This window comes from Caretta caretta, chromosome 26 (assembly GCF_965140235.1).
Source record: "Caretta caretta isolate rCarCar2 chromosome 26, rCarCar1.hap1, whole genome shotgun sequence".
Classification (NCBI taxonomy): domain Eukaryota; kingdom Metazoa; phylum Chordata; order Testudines; family Cheloniidae; genus Caretta; species Caretta caretta.
Genome location: NC_134231.1, coordinates 5,860,106 through 5,877,249, shown reverse-complemented (window position 1 = coordinate 5,877,249; position 17,144 = coordinate 5,860,106). Strand labels below are relative to the sequence as shown.

At 54.6% G+C, this 17,144-nt stretch overlaps 1 protein-coding gene across 1 annotated transcript; it reads left to right on the top strand.

Annotated features, from left to right (window-relative positions):
* The first annotated feature begins 493 nt into the window (after positions 1-493).
* REEP4 (receptor accessory protein 4) lies at positions 494-16,049 on the top strand. The gene is made up of 8 exons (XM_048829013.2): positions 494-1,236; positions 7,973-8,045; positions 8,743-8,819; positions 9,531-9,651; positions 11,223-11,336; positions 12,515-12,647; positions 14,081-14,265; positions 14,567-16,049. Exons 1-8 carry the CDS (start codon positions 1,205-1,207, stop codon positions 14,630-14,632), a joined length of 801 nt encoding a protein of 266 aa, XP_048684970.2. The 5' UTR covers positions 494-1,204; the 3' UTR covers positions 14,633-16,049.
* Positions 16,050-17,144: the final 1,095 nt, after the last annotated feature.

Genomic DNA, 17,144 nt, shown 5'->3' with positions numbered 1-17,144 from the left:
TTTATTAAAGATAAGTTTTCAGCCCTTATGGTTTCTGGGAAAGGCTTGCAAATGTGACCCAAGTGCACCCTTAATGCTCAAAAGCCAGAAGATAACAAAAGAGAACCCCAAATGTATTCTTGTTTTAAAATCTCATGATTTTGGGGGTGGAGGCTGGCCCTGGGTTTTTGAAGGCTCTGTGTTGGCACTGCTAGGTCGCCTTTCACTCCATGAGACTGGGTTTAGAAAAAGGCCAAAGTTTCCAAAAGCAGCCTGTGTTTGGAAGTCCATCCGTTTCGGTGAGTTTTGCATGAGATGGAGTTTGCATGCAGGTAGAGCCACCTGGGTCTGCTCCCCGGGACTGCAGGGACAGCTGGTTTATATGTTTTCTGTTGCTATATTTACTATATTTAATTTATTTATTTAAAAAGCGTGGGGCCCCGCGCTCGCCCCCACGTGAACAGTTCAGGGGGAGGGGCACCGAGTTCCCTGTCCGTGGCTGACTTCGATCAGAAGCGGGAGCAGCCGCGGCTGCGGGAGGCAAAGTGCCCCTTGCGGGCCGAGGGAGCCATCCCTGGCCCTTTTAAGAGCAAGGCCCCTTTAAGGAGCAGCCGTTCGCCTGCTTCCTGCTGGCTCCCTGGGCGTGCACAGCCCGGCTCAGCCCTGGGGTTGGGCGGCCGGCTGCACCCTGCGACATTCAACTGGATGCAAACCCCGCCTGGGCGCAGCAGGAAGGAGCCTGGCAGCGGGGCACTCAGCCCCGTCTCCCACCCCGCCAGCTTGGGCCAGCGCAGGGATCAGCAGTCGGGGCTTGCAGACCCGCTCCCCCGGGGCAGCAGCCAGAGCCTCCTCTGCCCAGCCCAGGGTGCGCAACCGGCAGAGCCCGGGGCAAGGAGTCCGCTGCGCCCGGAGCAGGGGATGCCAGGGCCAGGCCGGAGCTAGCCAGGGGCCAGTGGGAGCAAGTCAGCGGCAGGCCCTGCCTTGCCCCCGCCCCGGGAGGGAAACTGGCAGCCGCGAGAAACCCGCCGAGCAGGGCCCCGCGCAAGGCATTCCTGTGGCATTAGCTCATCCGGAGCCCAGCCGCGCCGCCTCTGCCAGGCTCCGCCGCCGAGATCGCGCCCCTCTCCGGCGCCCCGTGGCCCCCTACCCCGCTGCACCCAGCCTTCCGCTCCCCGCAGGAGCCAGCTGCTCTGCGCCCGGCGGGGCCCCGCTTTGCCGGCGCGCCATGGTCTCCTGGATCCTCTGCCGCGTGGTCGTGTGAGTGCGGTGCAGCGCTGGGGCCGGGGGTGCGGGGGTGGGCTCGCCCTCTGCCCAAACCTGGCTGCGGGTCCCGTGCGTGTGGGGGGAGTGTGTCGAGTCGCGCCGTGTTTCGGTGGCCGCGAGGAAGCCATGCCCCGCTGGCATGCGGCCACCTCTGCGGTGGGCAGGGGGGTACAGTGGGAAGGGGGGGTGCTGCCGGCGGTGGAGGTGGCAGCCAGGGGAGCAAACCCCCAATTTATTGGTAACAGAAGTGTGTGTGTGGGGGGGTCTCTTAACTTCCCCGGGCAGTGCTCCTGTCATTCAGCATCTCCTCTAGAACAAGCATCCGAGGGGTCGCCGGGTTAGTTTGTATCCACAAAAACAGCGAGGAGTCTGGTGGCACCTTAAAGTGTTTAAGGTGCCACCGGACTCCTGGTTGTTTTCCTCTAGAACAGCGTTCCTCAACTGTTTTGATACCTGCCTTCCTAAACTGTGTCAGGGAGATCTCAGGGACCGGTGCCAGTCCATGGACTGGTCGGTTGTTGGAAAACACTGCTCTAGGAGACCCACCTGGAGTAGACGGTATGTACAGGTGCCTTGGAAGGAAGATGGGCTGAGTTGAACCTGCTGGGACTTGAATCTGTGACCTCTGGCTGACTGAGTGTTTCAGATCTGAGGAAAGGAGTACTTGTGGCACCTTAGAGACTAACCAATTTATTTGAGCATGAGCTTTTGTGAGCTACAGCTCACTTCATTGATGAAGTGAGCTGTAGCTCACGAAAGCTCATGCTCAAATAAATTGATTAGTCTCTAAGGTGCCACAAGTACTCCTTTTCTTTTTGCGAATACAGACTAACACGGCTGTTACTCTGAAGCCTGTCAGATCTGAGGGTCAGACCTCCATAAGAGAATCCTAGAAATGTAGCACTGAAAGGCATCTCGAGAGGTCGTCTAGTCTAGTCCATCCTCCTGTGCTGAGGTTGGACTGAGAAAACCTAAGATGGTCCCTGACAGGTGTGATCCTACCCTGCTTGTCACCTTTGACTTTTATCTGACCCAGTTTGAGATGTCTCACTTACCTTTTCTTTACCTCTAGGGCTGGCTTGAAATAAACTATATTACAGGGAAAGAATTTTGGTTTGAGGGCTACCCACAGAGTATCCTGTGTGTTTTAGCCAGCATGTGGGAAAGCCAGACATCAGCTTTCCTGCATTCCCAATAGGCTCAATCTCTCTCTGTCACTCTGCTAGTGGACATCTGTGCCTGTTGGGTTCCCGAGACCCCCTTTGAAATGGCTTCTGAGTTGTCAGTTCTTGGGACTCAGACCTGGGTTCTATTCCTGCTTCTGCTATTGAGCTGCTGGGTGACCTTTGGCAAGTCACTTTGCTTGTCTGTACCTCAATTTCCCCTCCCACCCTGTGTCCATCTATGTAGATAGTACACTGTCACTGTGTGTGTGCAGCCCCTTGCCCAATGGGGCTCCAGTCTCTGCTGGGACCTCTGCAGGCTATGGACATACGAATAACTGATGCAAAGTGGGACCAGGAAGCACAGACTCTGCTGTTGGAAATCCATTTCAAGGCTGGTGCAAAGGTAGTTCTAGAATTGTTTGTTGAAAAGAATGTTTGTTTAACAGCTGGTGTTAACAGTCAAAACACCTGTTCAACACAATGTCTATTTGGGTGGCGGGGGCAGAACCAAACTTGTCTCAAATTCTAATAGCAAATCTAATTCTTTCATTGCCACTTAACATGTAGCACCCCAAGGAAGGGGTCAGAGGTTGAAACAGGGACAGAGTATTTCCAAACACTGGCCTTTTTATTTGTGGTCTCTGTTCTGACTTGCTAAATATTTAGCTCCTGGAGTTACAGCCAGTTGGTGGAGTCTGCCTTCAACTTGGCACCTTTCATCTCTATCCAGCCCCTGGTCTCCCTCCCCTAGCCCAGTCAGACAGCAGCCACCCAAAAGTGATGGCTATTTCAGACAGGCACTGCTGTCTAAAATAAGGGCCAGTATCCTTACTTGCTGTGGCATTCCACATAGCGCCCATCAGGAGCTCCTAGCATTTGGGCAGATGTGCCAGCTAATCTGGTAGGAATCTCGTTAGTAATGGAGTGTTCTTTAGCAGCCACTCATTATGTAGCATTACCCCGTAATCTTCCTGGCTAGCGAAAGCCCTACGTGCTTGTGTCTGTGTGTGGCAGGATGTCCCAGACAAGTCAGTTAATTTCCCATCTGGTAAGTGATTTTGCGTCAGACTGCACAAGCTGGGTCACGTGCCAGCTTCCTATCAGGGCTTCAAAGGCCACAGGTTAGGGCTTCAGTGTGCTAGGGATGCACCCATATGCTGGTGTGTCTGAGAATTAAACCGGAGGTGGGGCGGGGGGGAGTTGCCAAAACACAAACTGTTGGGCCACTCGCTAGGGTAGGGTTTGGAAAATGCGGCTAGGACCTTGTCTGCATTAGGGATTTTAGCCACCAGTATAGCTCTGCCAGGGCAAACCCCCAGTGGAGACGTGCTGTACTGGGGGGGGGGACCGGGGCAGCTACATCCGCGGCTGTGAACCCCTGCGTAGGAGACAGCAGGGTGGATTTGATTTAAATCAAATTGATTTAAAATCTCTAGTTGGGAAGACTCGATTTAATCATGGATTTCTACATAAAAGTGCATTCTTGTTGGTTGTTACCAGCCTGCATGTTCAGACGTGTTCCTTTCACCATCTTCAACGCAGCTTCCTCCTGAGAAGGAACACGTCTCATGATGTTTCATTCGGACAACCAGGCCTTGCATTTCTTTGTTGCGCTGTTTGCATTTTGCACACATGCCTGTCTTACCCACAGGTAAAGTAACTTCATTAAAATATTCCCAAACTGGGTCTCTCTTACGGCCTGCTGCTGCTATAGGTTTACCCTTCTAGTGAGAGAATGGTATGGTAGATCTCAAATCAATGAAGGCTACATTCAGAAAGACCTCAAGACTTCTGGAATATGCTGCTCAAACAGGTTCACTTTTGTTTCTACTGCCTGTCCCTCACTTCTCATGTTTATCTCCAGAATACTTCTCCTTGTCCAGATCTATTCCTCCCCCAACAATCTTTTATTCATTGAACTTTTTGAAACTTTGCACTTTTAGAGAGAGGTAAGGGATTGACTCTGTGTACACAAATTTGCAGAGGGACAATAGGGTTGAGGTCTGTTATTTCTCACCTCTCTATATTATTTATTTATTTAACACATTTTTGCTGTTAACAAGCATGTTATCTCTGGAGACACAAATCCACAGTTTGAGAACTGCAAAACTAAGCATCTCTGATGGTATCTTCTAGACTGAACAATGAGTCCCATTGGGTAGATAGAAAGATTAACCTAAATAATCTATACAGAAGCCACTGGATCCCCATAAGATTGGGCCCCTAATCCATGAATTATTGGAACTCATTTACAAAACTTTTCTTAAACATTACATGAATATATTGTCTCATACTATAGAATTATAATGCATAATCTCTATTCCATGATGAGATATCTTTGAGCTGTAATGTATCTTAATTAAAACTATCTTTAGATAGGGTTTTTCCTCAAAACGCATTTTATCAAAAAATCTGATTTAAATAATTTTTTTTTATTTATTTTTTTTAAATCATTGATTTTTTTTATCCGCCCTGGGAGGCAGTAATAGTGACCCTGGGAAGAACTTGTGCACCCCTGCAGCAAGTGGTACATTGGCTCTTGGGCATATAGAGGAGGCTGTCTTGTGTTTAGCGTGGCCTGTGCTCCACCAAGACCCGGGGCATGGAGCTGCAGTTCCCTGAGCGGTGGGGGAAGCCGTTTGGCTACTACCATGCTGCGTGGTTTTGCTCTCCTGCTCACAGCCTTGTGACGGTTGCGTGTTAATATATAACCCGGGCACTGTGGGCTGTGACCCTGCAAGGACAGACAACAGAGGGCCCGGTAGCTCTGAGTTTGCCCTTTAAGGTGAGGGAGGCCATAGTGTTCCCAGAACACTACGTTCAGGGCGGGTGGGGATAGAGGAGAGCGTGTCACCGCCCTGAAAAGCCATTGCTGGTGGGTTTGGGCCCTCCCTGTTAATGACTTGCCTCATTGTGCATCAAAGCTGCTGGGCCCAGCTGTATATAGTATCACTTGCCCCCAGGGGGAGGTAGCCTGTGCAGTGACTTCCCAAAGCAGGGCTGGGGGGCGGTTTTACTGTGGCCTCCCCATCTCTCTGCCATAGGTGATGTGATGGCAGTCCAATCCAGAGCACAGGCATGTGCGGACTGGCTGGTCTGCAGCTCTGGATAGGCTGCAGGAGTAAATGTGTTTAAGTAGGGCTGTGGCCGACCTGTGTAACATGTTTTTTTCTTGCTAGCATGGGCCACCGCCTGGCCTCCACTTCTACCAGGGCTAAAGCCAGGTTCTCAGACGTGGTTGTGTGGAGCCAGCGTAGGAGAGCAAACCTGCGGAACAGCCTGTATTTATATTTGGTTACCTGGGCGGTGTAGGCAAGGGTCCCTCTCTGGCTGGGAGCTAGAAGAGGCTGGTAGCCGAGCTTTCAGAGCTAAGCATATCCATCCTGGTGGGTTGGCATGGAGAAGCCAGTGCATTCTGGCTGGACTAGCAAAATGGGGTGCGTGCAGAGTGGTTTGGGCTGGGGCTCATATGCCCTTATGCTAGCGGACAGAGCTTTGGACTACGACTCAGGAGACTTGGGCTCTGTTCTCGGCTCTGCCACTGGCCTGCTGGATGACCTTGGGCAAATCGCTTCACCTCCCCTGTGCCTCAGTTTCCGCATCTATAAAATTGGGGGGTGGGGTCAATGTTACCAACCTGGTTTGTTAAAGTACTGGGAGATCTAGAGATGAATGGCTGGTACCTGCCCAATAAGGCGGTATTGGCAGTGTACTGCAGACCAGACTCCCGATAGCCCATTACACCTGGAATCCCAGTCACCCTGACGCATCCCAACAATCTGCGTTTATGGCACTTTAAATCTTCGGAGCCCCGTGGCAACCCAGCACGCTTCCAGCCCTTCTGTTGCTCTCTCTGGCTCTCCGGACAGAAGAGTCAGGCTAAGTTCAGCCACCCCACCCTGCAGTTCCAGCGCCATCTGGGTGAAGCAGTTGAGGCCAGACGTGCCCGTGGAATTCCCCAAGAGGAGCTGTGGTGGGCTGCACAGGTGGGATGGGGGTGCCCATGCAGCTGCCTCTCAGCTGTTGGGCTGACCAGGGGGGCTGCATGTGCCTGGACTCCTGCTGATCATATGGAGGAATCTCTGGCCTTCAGGTTGTCTCGGAAGAGAGTGCAGGGGGTTTGGTTGGTGGCGCCAGGAACGCGATGCAGCGGGGGCTGGGTTCGGGATGACATCTTCTGTGTGTTTTTTAAAACAAATTTCATCTGAACGAGACATGCGGGAATAACTGGGAGAAGTGCTGCTCCTGCTGGAGGGGGCTGGCTGGTGCTGGTCTCTCAGACTGATTCATGCTGCCCACGAGGGTCTGCAGCCCTGCTCAGACTCTACCGTTGCTCGCTGCTGCCGCATTACAGGAGCCCTCCATCTCCCTGCACCCCATCTTTCCCTGTGCCCTGCTCCCCCATGTCCCACTCCGCTTCAGCACTTCTGGCAGCATGCAGCCTGGAAGGCTGAGTACCCTCTGTAGGGCCACGTTCCCTGGGGGCCATGCCCTGCCCCATGGGCTGGCTCTAGCAGTGTGTCCTGTCCCCCATCCCCCCCAGTGTGCTGGAACTTGTTGGGAACCAGTTCCGGTGAGGAAGTGCAGCCTGACGCCATCCTGTGATTTAGCAACAGCCTGTCGGACTGGCTTGGCTTGTGTAACCAGGGGCCAGTGTGGCAGCCCCAGGCACATTAACTAGCCGTGCTCACAGGTGCCGTCAGTCAGACTGGTAGCAGGGAGGAGAATGCAGTCCAGAGGGACGACCTGGTGGATGAGACTGAGACACTTCCTGCTCCAGCCTCCAAACTCTAGGGCATGTCGGGGAAGTAGGACCTGAAATCAGACTCCCTGTTAAAGGGTGTTTGGAGGGGGCAGGACATGACCCAGGGAGAAGGGTGGCAGAGGTAGCAGCATGCTGCAGAACAACCTGTCAGCAGCTCAGAACAGGGCTTAAATCCTGAACACCCTGCAGCCCCGGTCAGGGCAGTGGCCTGACACGCTGGATTTACCTGAGCTCTCCTGTCTGCTTGGTGCTTTGGCATCACTGCCATGACGGGTCTGTGAAATGGGGTGTCCTGGGGAGGGCTGGTGTGCGTGGGCCAGGCGAGCGTGGGCAGGATGTGGAGTATCCTGACCTGTCAGTGCTAATAGCTGTTCCCCGCTGGGAAGTGGGTGTAGCCCTCAGGATCGCCTGCAGGCTCTGCAGTGGTTGTGCTGCTCTGGCTAATTACCGGCTCGGCTGGTATCTGTCACGGGGTTCAGGCACTCTGCCTGCCTGCGATGCTTGGGAGGGTGTCACGGGGAGCTGGCCTGGATACAGGCTCTACCTTCCCTCCCGGTACCACCACCGAGTCCTTCCCCCTTCATCTCTCTCGCTGCCAGTCGGCTGCCGCCCCGTCTCCTCTCATTGCCACTCCAGAGGGAGAGGAGTGAATGTTCCCTGGGCAGAGGCGCTGGGGCAGCATGGTGCTGGAGGCCGTGAAGTCAAAACTGCGGAGAAGAGCCAGGCAATGCTGCTTCTCGCTGCTGGCCCTGCTGTATGTGTGGTGGCCGGCCTTTCTCACACCCTCTCTCTGTTACAGGCTGGTGTTCGGGATGCTCTATCCGGCCTATGCCTCCTACAAGGCCGTGAAAACCAAGAACATCCGGGAATATGTGAGTATGAAGAGAGGGCAGTCCGCGCTGGGGAGGCCTCTGTGAGTTATTGTGTCCAGGGATAGGGGACCTAGTGGGGAGGTGACACTAGGGAAGAGACCAGGGAGGCAGGTTACCTGGGGGGCATTGAGCCCAACGTGGAAGCAGCAGGGCTGATTTCCCTGCCTGCCTGAGGCTGGGCACAGGAGGGCAGTGATGGGCGTGCACGGTTGGTTTCCTGGGAGCAGGGTTGCGTGTGGAGAGGCTGAGTGCCTGGGCTCTGATCCCCACTCTGTGCGCCTGTCTCCCACCTCTGCTGTGGGGACGGTGACCCGAGCTGACCCTTTGGGGCAGCGAGGATGAACTCGTGTGTGTAAAGCATGGGGCATGTTCTTTCCAAAGGGATTAAATGCCCATGGCCCTAAACTCAAGGGCTGGTATGTGATTCTGCTGTAAAAGCCGTGCCCCCTCCCGCAGTGGCGTGGCCCTCTAACTGCTACGGGGTGGGGAAATGTGTCTGGGGGCTTGGACCCAAGGGCTAATAGCAGGCAAAGGGCCCTACCCCCTTTGTGAAGGGCAGGTAGGGCTACCCCAGGGCTTGGGTGGCAGCCCGTCCCTCCCCTTGGCTGGCTCTGAGCCCTGCAGGCTGGCGTGGATATGTGCAAGGGGAAGGCTGTCACGGTCCGTGCTGGATAACCTGTTCCCCCTGTCCCTGCAGGTCCGCTGGATGATGTACTGGATTGTGTTTGCACTCTTCATGGCTATGGAGACCCTCACGGATATGTTCGTTTCCTGGTAAGGCACCAGCCTTGAGGGCCTTCTCCTGGTGGGCGCGGGTGGCTTCCCTGCAGGAGGCCCTCTGGACCGCACAGAGCCCGCTGCAGGGCCATATCCTGTACAAGGGACTGATGCTTCAGAGTGATGTCCCTTGGAGCGTGTGTGAGCCTAGCTATCCGCTGTAGGGAGGTGGGCTGGATTTAGGGCTTGTCTCTTACCCACAGCTGCTTGTCTGCCCACCCATATCCTAGTTGCTGTCCTGGGACATGGCCTCACAGGGTCTGCATGTGCCCTCTGATCCACTGCCCCACACCCAGGGGAAGGGAAGGCACAACCTCCTCCATGCCATCCCAGTTGTCCGTCCATCCATTTGGGTCTCCTGCATGTTTGCCACCACCTTGTGGGCTGCCAAGCCCCTATCCTCCTTTAGCAAGGTGGAATTGATTGACCCTCTTCCTTCATGCCCACTCCATGTGATTGGGGGTGGGGGGGACTTGCTGGGCCTGAGTGTAGACTGGGAGTGGGGAGCAGCTATCCTTTCAGTTCAGAAGCAGAAAGCTCTCTGAAATTCCCCACTCCCCCTCTTGGTGGACAGGAGCAATGGGGGTTGCAGCTGTGCAGTTGCTCTGCATTGAGCCATTTCGCAATGAGGGTGAAGGGCAGAGGTATGAGGTGTTGGGCTCTGGGGGCCCCGGGTACCCCCTCACTGCTGCATTCTCCATCTGGCAGGTTTCCCTTCTACTATGAGATCAAGATGGCGTTTGTCGTGTGGCTGCTTTCCCCCTACACCAAGGGAGCCAGCCTGCTCTACCGGAAGTTTGTGCACCCCACGCTGTCCCGCAGAGAGAAGGTAACAGGTCTCCACACTCTCGCCTCACTTCTGGGGTTCAGCAAAGCTGCCGTCCCTCCCTAGGGTAGCTGCATTGTAAGCACTTAAAGTGAGGGGCTGGCTGGCCGTGCTGATCAGAATGGAGGCAGGCTGCGAAGCCTTTCTGCACCCTGTTCTCCCAACACCCCTCAATCCTGACCCGCGTCCCCCTCACTATTACAATTCAGAGCCCCCGCCAAGTCAGAGAGTTGTGTTGTTTTTAAAAGCCAGCAGCGGTCATCCTGGCCATCTACTCTGACCTCCTGCATAGTACAGGCCAGTGAACCTCCCACAGGACTTCCTGCATCCAGCACATACCTTGTGGTTGAGCTAGAACTTTTTAAATATAAAGTCATCTGGTCTTTATCTAAAATCTCTGCCGTAGCACTGTCTGTTGTTCCAGTCCTGGGCTTCCCACACATAGGTCTGCCAATACTCCTCCGCCTGACCTGCTGAACCCCCTTTAAATCCATTTAAAGGTCGGTTCCTTGGTGGGGGCCATTGCATTAACCCTGAACTCCCCAGCCATATCATAGAATCATAGAATATCAGGGTTGGAAGGGACCTCAGGAGGTCATCTAGTCCAACCCCCTGCTCAAAGCAGGACCGATCCCCAACTAGATCATCCCAGCCAGGCCTTTGTCAAGCCTGACCTTAAAAACTTCTAAGGAAGGAGATTCCACCACCTCCCTAGGTAACACATTCCAGTGTTTCACCACCCTCCTAGTGAAAAAGTTTTTCCTAATATCCAACCTAAATCTCCCTCACTGCAACTTGAGACCATTATTCCTTGTTCTGTCATCTGCTACCACTGAGAATAGTCTAGATCCATCCTCTTTGGAACCCCCTTTCAGGTAGTTGAAAGCAGCTATCAAATCCCCCCTCATTCTTCTCTTCCGTAGACTAAACATCCCCAGTTCCCTCAGCCTCTCCTCATAACTCATGTGTTCCAGTCCCCTAATCATTTTTGTTGCCCTCCGCTGCACTCTATCCAATTTTTCCACATCCTTCTTGTGGTGTGGGGCCCAAAACTGGACACAGTACTCCAGATGAGGCCTCACCGGTGTTGAAGAGAGGGGAACGATCCCGTCCATTGATCTGCTGGCAATGCCCCTACTTAGCGAGGGGGGTGGGTGGGAAAGCAGTAACAGGGCTGTGTGCAGGGTTCTCGGTGTAGAGATATAGTTGCATGGACTCTGTATCTCTGTCACCTGCTTCGGAAGGAGCCAGCTCCTTATGAGCGTAAGACATGGCCCCGCCAGGCTCATAGCTCAGTCTGTTGATCAGTAACTCCTCCCAAACAAAGAAATGCCCAGGGTAGGCTGGCGAGGTGAGACCCTGGCTGGAACAGGGTAGCTCTGCAGTTGAGTTTAAGGGGTACAGAGCTCCCAAGGCCAGGCGGGTATTGGCTCAGGCCTCTCCACTGGCACAGCTGTGTGGGGTTCCTGGTGCCCTTGTGTCTTGGAGCAGGTTGATTCCTCCTCTTCCTTCCCAAGGTGGGACTCGGGGCTGGGCCTGGGCCTGGCAATGCTCAGTATCACATGTCTCTGCAGGAAATCGACCTGTACATCACCCAGGCCAAGGAGCGCGGCTACGAGACCATGGTGAACTTCGGCAAGAAGAGCCTTAACATCGCAGCCACAGCTGCCGTCCAAGCTGCGGCCAAGGTACCTGATCTCCCTGGGTGATTTGGGAGGCTTTTGTGGCCATGGAGCATCCCAGTAGAAACCAGCAGAGCTGGCAGAGGCCAGTGGGAGAGACTGTGCCAGGGTGTGGACCGGGTGCTTAGGGCTGCTCTGTGGCACCCACGCATCCTGACAGCTCACAGCCCTAGCATTCTAGATGGATACTCGGGTTACTGTTAGTTCACTAAAAGAAAAGGAGTACTTGTGGCACCTTAGAGACTAACCAATTTATTTGAGCATGAGCTTTCGTGAGCCACAGCTCACTTCATCAGATGTGTACCGTGGAAACTGCAGCAGACTTTATATACACACAGAGAATATGAAACAATACCTCACAATAGTTCACTGTGGCTTTGAGGTTAGCTTTAATCCCACAGTCTAGCCAGAAACTCACTGCTCCTGTCCCTCCAGAGGTAATGCGGCCGCTCCCCTTGGACCTGTGTGCTGCCCCTTCTCTGCACCTCTCACGCAGATGCAGCTCTGCCTGTTTTTCCTGTTTACCCAGGTGCTTATTAAGCTGGATTACACTGTGCTCTCCCATAACCATAACTAGGTGTCGCCAGCCTACCCTTAGTCCCCTCCCCACCCCCAGTGTCAGAGGCAAGTAACATCCTGCTTAGGTGCCTCCTACCAAGTGGAAAAATCAGAAGAAATAATCGGACTTGGCTGCCCAGGAGCCAGGTGTTTCAAAGCAAGCCATGCTGCCAAGGGGCTAGCACCCAGGCCTGGGTTCTGTTCCTGACTTGCTGCAAGTCCCCTCTCTTCTGTGCCCAGGTCCCTATCTACCCAGCGGGCACCCGCCTGGTAAAGCAGTTTGAGATCTCTAGGTGAGACGTGTCACTTAAGTGCCTGTGATTTACATGGTAAATGCCAACCTGACCCCTATTCAGCGGCCCCACACGTCAACCCACTGGGGCTATGGACTTTCCCAGCTGTGTTAGCCACCACAGGGCAGTCCTTTGCATGAAGCTTCCCTCGAGGCTCCATTCTCGGCAGGAGTGGCCTGGCCACAGTGTGACTAACCCTTTGCCCCTCTTCACCTGGGTGTTGAGTTGCGGCAGCAGATCTAGGTGCTCTGAGCTGCCACTGCAGCCCGGGGTGTGTCCTTGGCGCAAGGCGTCTCTGACCTGGTCTCTCACCGCCTCCTGTTTGCTTGGCAGAGCCAGGGAGCCCTGGCCGGGCGTCTGCGCAGCTTCAGCATGCAGGACCTGCGCGCCATCCCTGACGACACCCCCGTGCACTACGAAGACCCCTTGTACCTGGAGGAGCAGGAGATGAGGAGGCGGCCGATAGGTGAGGGGCGAGAGCGTGGCAGGGAGGGGACTAAGTCCTGGGGATCTAGGGTTTGTAAAAGCTCTAACAGAAGTGCATCTCCGTTCTCTCTGGAACCCACTGGGTGCTGGCTAGCTCCTTCGGATCCAGGGCTGGGCCGGGGAGACTTCCCTGGCCCCTGAGAGATGGGGATGGGGCCAGGACTCTCCTGAGGAACTTGGCCCAAGTCCTGTCCGAGGCTTCACCTCCGAAGGGGCAGAGGGGTCAGGCTGGCGAGGGGAGGGGCAGTGTGTCTGGGCAGGAGGGGAGCTGCTCCACACTTGGAGGAGGAGGCAGGATGGGTTTGTGGCCAAACTCCCCTCCTGCAGTAACGCTGCTAATGTCGGGGCTCAGGCAGGCCTCCACAATCTCCTGAACTGGGGAGAGGGAAGGTGCGACACAGAAAGCCTTGTGGGAGGTGGACCCTGGGTACAGGATTTGGGCTGAGCGGGATTCGAGAGCTGGTCAGAATGGTGTGGCTGGCTGGAAGGGGGCATACCAGCTCCTGTGCAGAATGTGCTTGCTGCATGTATGGGGCATGGGCGCAGCTCTGGTGGGCAGAGGAAGGGCAGATGGCTCCGGGCGAGGCCTGGGACTGAGCTGGGAAAACAGGGTTTTATTCCTGGCATGGCGGTGCTGGGTGAGTCGCTCCTGGTGTCGCCAGCCTCAGTTTCCCCCCCTGGAGCATGGCTCGCCAGGTTAAGTGGTGTCGGTAAAGCACTCGGTGGCGCTCTGTGGGAAGGTGCTAGAGAAGAGCAAAACCTGAAGCCTATAAGGGAGACAGCATTGCCCTGATTGCAAAGCCATTGCCTCATTGCTGGAAGGCAGCGTGGCCTAGTGGATAAAGCACCGCACTGGGACCCCAGAGACTTGGTTCTGCTGGCCTGCTGTATGACCTGGGGCAATTCACTGCACCTCTGTGCCTCCGTTTCCCATCTGTAAAATGGGGATAATGGTAATGACCTCCTTTTGTAAAGTGCTTTGAGATCTAGGGATGAGACATGCTTGATAACTCTCAGCTCTTAACAACATCACATTGGCACAAACTGAAGGTTGAGGGAGGAAAGGGGGAATCTCTCTGAAAGGCTCCTCCTGCCCAGTGCTCAGCGTAGCAACCAGAGCTCTCTGCCTGTCTCCCTGGCTTTGGCTTTCCAAAGCCCCAGTTACACATCTGTGCTCATGGCAGGCAGAGGGACTTGGAGCGAGCCTGGTTCAGAAGCAGCCTCTGATAATTAGCAGCTGTGGCTAGAGAACATTGTGAAGGAGGTGGAGGGTTCAAAGCCTGCCCTCTTGCCAGCGTGGCACTTAGCTTCTAAAGAGATGGGCATGTGCCAAGGGCTGCAGCAGGAATCCGCTCCCACTCCTGTGCCATGCACTGATCCAGCACTGGGCTTTCTCCTCTTCCCCCAAAAAAGGTTACAGAACTGCCTCGGCCGGCCGGCAGCCTGGGCGCGAGAGCGACACGGAGGAGGAGGAGTGTTGGTCGGACTCTCAGATCTCTCCCAAGGTTCTGCCCCGCAGCCGGGACTTCACGCTGTCCAAACCACTCTCCAGGAGCCAGAGCCTGCGTGTCGTGAAGAAGAGACCCCAAGTCAAAGAGGTGAAGATTCGGGCAGGCTGTGTCCTGCCTTGCTGCACCAGCCCTGCTGTCCTGGAGACCCATAGGCTGGGGAGCTGTGCCAGTGTCTGCCCCTAAGTTTCAGTGCTGGGGAGGGCTGTGCCCTCGGGCAGGGGGGAAGGTGGGAGCCTCTGTTTCCACCATCATGGCTTCTGAAGGGCACCCTGGCCGCTTGGGGGGCGGCTCCGCACATGGCACCGCCTTGGGAGAGGGGAGCTTAACGAGCGACGTTGGTGGGGCAGGTGCAGCAAAGGAGGCCTGACTAGCTGCTTCTCCCCTGCAGGGCTCTTCCAGGCTGGTGCGGGGCCGAGCGAGGAAGAAGGCAGTGCAGCCGGATCAGGACAGCTAGTTAACCCGCAAGAGCTGGGCTTCACCGGGAGTCTTATCCTGATGTGATTTGGCTGTCACACCAGGGGCGGCACCTGTCTCCGTGGGGCCACGTGCCACTTCCTGCTACGTACCTGGCAGAGGAGATCGCTGTTTCTAATGGGGCTGGGGGTCCCTGTAGACCCCGCTGTAAATATCTTGTCCCCCCTCTCCTCCCCAAGAGGTCCCAGTACCTTCCTGACGACACCCTGCTGCTCTCTCTGCCCTAGGAGCTGCCTCTACACAACGCTCCCCGTCCCCCTGGGAGTAAATAGCCCAGCACCAGGCCTGCTGCACTCTGTGCACGTGGGCTTCTGTCTCGACCCCCCCCTGCTGTTCTGCTGGGCCCCAGCCTGGCTCCTCCGCGGCTGGGTTAGCAGCACTTTAGACCATGGAGCTACTGCACGTGCCCTGTGACTGTCCCAAGGGGAAAGGCCCCCCCTCCGTGCCTCCACCGATCTGCTGCAGGTCAGCTCCAGTGCCTCCGACCCCTCCTCTTGCCGTCCGCCCTCTGACCCATGCAGTTGTGACTACCCTGGAGTGTGTCTTGCATCCCTGGCACTGTTCCCGTAGGGCGAAGGCTCTTGTTTTACTCAGGTTTCTCTGCTGTCCATCACTGCCCGGTGTGCCTGAGCGCCCTGGGTGGGTGCGATGAACTGCTTTCTCTCCTGCTTGTGGGTCAGGAGCTGTGGTGAGTAGCAGCCTAGACCATGCCCAGGAGGGTCACAGGCATGCTGTGTCCTGGGCATTACATCCTCCTGCTCTTCAGTCTCTGATGGACAGGTTTGGGGGGATATTTATCTGTAGAGTAACTAGCAGTTGCCTTATGGAATGTGAGTGACCCTCTCCGGTCCCTCTATTCTCGGGGGGTCAACCACAGCACTTTTGTGGCTGAAATGGCTGATGCTTTAAGCCAAGCTGTGCGCTTCTGTGAGCGGTCAGCTCTCCAGAGATCTGTTTTGGATCAAATGGTCCACCTCTGAATGGAACGTACACAACAGCCCAGAGCATCCCTTAGTTACTTGGTGACCTCTTCTAAACATCCCAGCGGTATCGAAAGGCAGAGGTGTGGTGCGGTGAGAACTTCCTCTTCTAAGTTACACAAAACTAAAGACCTCAAGTGCCAAAGATCCATGCGCTTTAGACCCAGAACACAGCACTGGGAGCCAGTCACCTCTCTGCCCCCCCCCCCTGGATTTCTGTAGCCACCCCTGTCTCCCCTGACTGCACCTCAAGGATCAGACCCTCCATAGCCTTGCCTCAAATCCTTGTTACTTGAAAACAGACTGACTGATTTCTCAGTAGCTCCACTTCTGTGTCCTTTACCCTCAGCTGACTTTTATGTTAGACTGTCATGTATAGAGGTTTTGTATATTTAAATACATGAACATGTGAAATGAGCTGGTCTGGAGTTTCTTTTGAGTCAAAAATTGTCCCCTCTCAAGAACAAAGCACAGCAGTGTGGCCTGCAGGCTCAGGGTCTTGGAGTTGGGGTCCGTTAGCAACCCCAGCCGCCGTGTCTGTACAGCACCCAGGACAGGGGGACTCCAGAGTGAAGTATTTTTAATGCAGCTGTACTCTTCCCATATGCCTTCTAGTAGAGGGTCTGAAATGCTTTAAAGGCACCTGCTTTCTCCCAACTCCATAAGGTGGGTATTCCCCTTGTATAGATTTTTTTTTTTTGGTGACTCAGTTTCCCCATGATAAAGCCATACAAGGAGTGGGCATTCCACTCCCCCTTTCTAATCACAAGTGAGCACCCTGCATGGGATTGAAATGCTGCTGGCTGTTTAGGCAGGGTGCTATGCTGGGGAATGAAATGTTAGTCTAAAAAGTCATCCAAGCAAATCCACCATCATGGGCAAAGGCAGGGTGGGTGGAAAACTGTACGTAGGGCAGCAGATGCTCCTGTTCCAGCTGAGATGAATCTCAGAACAGTGCCTTGTCCCTGGGGTAGAACCGTCTGTGTCCCAGGGCCAGCAACTGTTGTAGTTATCTTTAAAGAGTTGTTGAGGCCAATGCTGGGAATTACGCTGGTGATCCTTACTGCAGCTGGGATTAGATGACTATAAAACTCCTAGATGGATGTGATAGCTACAAAACAGCACAGCTTCTAGATAGGAAAATGTACTACAGGTAGTCTTTATAACATGTCCACAAAGCAGTGGGTGAAGGAGTACCAGATGAAATTGCTTCTTTGGACTTCCAAAGGGCCTTAGGCAAAGTCCTTCAAAAGAGCTGGCTAAGGAACCGAAGTAGTCCTGGAGTTGAGAGGCAAAGTACTGTCCTACATGAGAAAGTGGCTAATGATAGAAAAGAGAGTAGGCAGAAATGCTTAACTGTTAGTATAATAGAAGGCAACGGGGGGGAGCAGAGCGTTCCCCTCTAGCACTGGTGTCTAAAGCATGTGTAAGATCTTTTGGATGAGAACTCTCTCTTTGTTCTGTTTGTACAGTGCCTAGCGCATAGGGCCCTGGTTTGTGACCGGGGCTCTT